Source organism: Aegilops tauschii, chromosome 2, assembly GCF_002575655.3.
Source record: "Aegilops tauschii subsp. strangulata cultivar AL8/78 chromosome 2, Aet v6.0, whole genome shotgun sequence".
NCBI lineage: Eukaryota > Viridiplantae > Streptophyta > Magnoliopsida > Poales > Poaceae > Aegilops > Aegilops tauschii.
Genome location: NC_053036.3, coordinates 356,031,706 through 356,035,273, shown reverse-complemented (window position 1 = coordinate 356,035,273; position 3,568 = coordinate 356,031,706). Strand labels below are relative to the sequence as shown.

Sequence of the window (3,568 nt, the reverse complement as noted above, 5' to 3'; positions counted from 1 at the left end):
GTGCCCGGATGAGCCCGCGGGCGTTTGAGAGCCGCAATTTGCCAATCCTGATTGTAGATGCTCTTAGTGAACCAATAATTAACTGGCACAGGTACATATCCATGTTTAAACAAGAATCAACCCAGCTAGAGACAACTTACAGTCTACACAACTTTAGATTTGTAGGTGGCCAGTCAGATAGACCTAGGTAGCACGCGGTCTACTAGTATCGATTCCCATGCACTAGTAGCAGTTAACCTTGATTAAAAGAGAATCATTCAAGTGTCACCCTAATCTAATCCATGTGCATCTAATCGATCCATGGGGAGGTGCTCAGTTCATGCCTGTTAACAACATTTTGTAGTAGTATACGGTTAGCTGCTTCGTGTCAAACCGCTGGCTGGCTGTCGACGGCATAAACAACCCCCTCCAATCACTTCCATCCATCTTCTTCCCCTCCGCTGTAAATTCCATTCCATATAGGGCGCAGCACAAACTGGATCCAAACAAGATTCCTTCCACATCCAAAAGGCTGCGAGGGCTATATATAAAAAGCGCGGCACCCACCGGAGCTCTCGCCTTGCCTCAATCACTTTACCAAGATAACCCACCACCGGCCGTACCCAATCGGTAATGGAGCACCACCAGCGGCTGCTGCATTTGTCGCCACACCAAGAGCACCTCATGATCGGCCCGGGGTTCTTCGACGTTGACCCGATGCACTTCCACGGCGACGACGCCGGCTTCGCGGTGCAGCCGGCCGCTGACGATGGCGCCTGGATGGAGGACCTCATGCATCTCGGCGACGAGCTGTTCGGCGGTGGAGGTGGCGGCGGCGCCGGGGACGACAACGACATGGTGGGCGCTGCTGCTGCTGACCAGGCATGGCGGCAGGAATGCGAGGGCGCGTCCCCGGACGACCACCCCTGCAGCTACGACGACGTGATCAGCCCTGTCTCCGGGGAGCAAGGCGCGGGCTTCGAGCCCAGCCGCGACGACAGCGACCTGTCGGGGACGAGGAAGAGGCGGGACCGCTCCAAGACCATCGTGTCGGAGCGCAAGAGGAGGTTCCGGATGAAGGAGAAGCTATACGAGCTCAGGGCTCTCGTCCCCAACATCACAAAGGTTAGTACTACTCTAGTTCCTACTGTACTTCTAATTTGTATCCTCTCATGTCGTGATCGATAGAAACAGTTTGTTACACGAGATGCCAATTCTTACTGGGAGCGCGCGTCTCTTTCCTCTGTACGTACGTGCAGATGGACAAGGCTTCCATCATCGCCGACGCAGTGGCGTACGTCAAGAACCTGCAGTCGCACGCCAGGAAGCTCAAGGAGGACGTGGCGACGCTCGAGGCGCGGCCGGGGTTGGCCGGCCGGCGGCAGCAGCAGCAGCAGCAGAAGCAGGGCCGGCGGCAGGGGCAGCACGGCCGCAACGGCGGCGACGACGAGGGGAACAGCGGCAGCTCCAGAGGGGGCGGCGGCGCGCGGGTGACGCTAGTGAGCGCGGCCCAGGTGGGCGAGGGCCGGTTCTTCGTGACGGTGGAGTGCGAGCGGCGGGACGGCGTGGCGGCGCCTCTGTGCGCGGCCGTCGAGGCCCTGGCCGGCTTCCTGGTGGAGAGCTCCAACCTCGGCTGCTCGTCGGACCGCGTCGTGTCAACTCTCACACTCAAGGTACTACTCCTTAGTTACAAGCAGCGACTCCCATGAAATAATCATTATTCATTTCTGCGACAAGTAATTTCGAACAGAGAAAGTATTTCTATACTACTTGCATAGGAACTTGCTCTCGATTGATTCCTCCAGAAACTGTGGCGCTCTCTCTGTGCATTGGAATTAATTCCAGAGCTCCAAACGAGTGATACTTAGTTGTACTGATGTGGTATCGCCGTGCGTGTGTGCAGGTTTGTGAAACAAGGGAGGACGTGATGATCAGCGATCGCACGGTGAAGCTGTGGGTGATGGCGGCGCTGCTCAGCGAGGGCTTCCGGCCAGAAGCCACGTCGGAGATCTGCTAAGCCAGCCAGCCAGCTGTCGTCATTCCATGTGTTGTTAGTAGTGTGGCGTGTGGCGTGTCCTCTGGTTTGTCCCTGTCCGTCCGATCCGTAACAGATGGCTGCTCAAGGTCAAGGATACAGAAAGTGGCCGAGTTGTGTACCGCTGCTGTGCTTCAGTCGACCAGGGCCGTCGCCCGGCCCGCATGGCTGCTCAAACGGCGCCGTTAAATGTATGAAGCAATTGACGGTAACAAACGCTAGCTATGGCCGCCTGTGATGCACTATCTTTCAACTATGCCGTGCCATGAACAGACACTCGTACACATTTTTGCCCGTGGTATATATGCAGTGCACGCAAGAAGAATTAGCACTGGCATATACCACTACTACTACTGTACCCAGTTACACTCACTCTGTAACTCGTTTGCTCGCATTCAAGCACGTACGCATCGTCAAGTACTCGATCGAGACTGTGACACAGATTATAAACTAGGACTGCAAAGTTCACTTTGGTAGGGACTCAATAGTAAGGGTAAGAGAATAAGTAGGTTCTGTCTTTTATAATTTCCATGTTGTAACTTCCTGGTTCTGACTTCTGAGTTATATTAGCCCTTGTATAATGCAGAGCATTTTTTAACACGGTATAAACACATACGCTTGTATTTATGCACATACACTTATTCATATGAACGCACGCATGCACACCCTACCCATGTAAGAACCTCTAAGCTGGTACATTATCTTCAGATTGACAAAGTCGCTGTAGACCCCTTCATGAACGCACGTCACCAGAAGAACTGAAATAAATGCAGGAAAATATGGCCATCGATGCCAAGTCTAGGACTTGAACCCTGATGAGTTGGTCCCACCACAAGGAACCTAACGAACTGAGTTACGCTCAGTTCGCACAATGCAAGGTATCTAGAGTGGTGTCTCCGAAAGGGAAAAAATGATTTATTTTTCAAGCACATGTCTAAGCACCTTGCATTCTTCGGATGCTCCGGTCACTTAGCTTGTAGTAGGACCAATCTAGCTAGGGCTGTTTTTGGTGCTACTACTATTTGACATATCTTTAATTTACTCTAATGTTATGTGTGTTTCTATCGAGAAGCTACATGAAGCTTGAAGGACAGAAGTCATTATTATACCCCATCCCATAGGGGATCAAACATAATGTCTGAAGCTATTTGTATCTAACTGAACCCAAATATTTTTTCAACGGAAAGCGGCAATCTCACCTATGTCTAGGCATATATGATGACTTTGTTAATCTTGAAATACCTAACTCGGGTCTTCAATTGGCGTTGTGTGAGTATCACTATTATAGAATCGCTTATCAATGACGGACCCAAAACGTTCATTACTGAAAAGCAAGCAACTCGTCGCTAATAATTTGTCATTGATAACTTGTTACCAGTGACGATTGGCTTCTTATCGAGGAATAATGATTCGTCAATCTTATGATCTGAGTTAGTCATGGAGAAAAAAGGGGAGGGGCGGATGTGGTCTGAAGGGATCTCCTATGCGATGATGTTTTTTAGAGCATGCAAACTGTATGCCATGGCTTTAGAGCAACTCCAACGCACCGATCAA

General features: G+C 51.2%; 1 protein-coding gene across 1 annotated transcript; it reads left to right on the top strand.

Moving 5' to 3' along the window:
• Window positions 1-488: 488 nt before the first annotated feature.
• Window positions 489-2,656, top strand: LOC109738193 (transcription factor BHLH156). The gene is made up of 3 exons (XM_020297295.4): window positions 489-1,104; window positions 1,239-1,652; window positions 1,883-2,656. Exons 1-3 carry the CDS (start codon window positions 613-615, stop codon window positions 1,994-1,996), a joined length of 1,020 nt encoding a protein of 339 aa, XP_020152884.1. The 5' UTR covers window positions 489-612; the 3' UTR covers window positions 1,997-2,656.
• The last annotated feature ends 912 nt before the right edge of the window (window positions 2,657-3,568 follow it).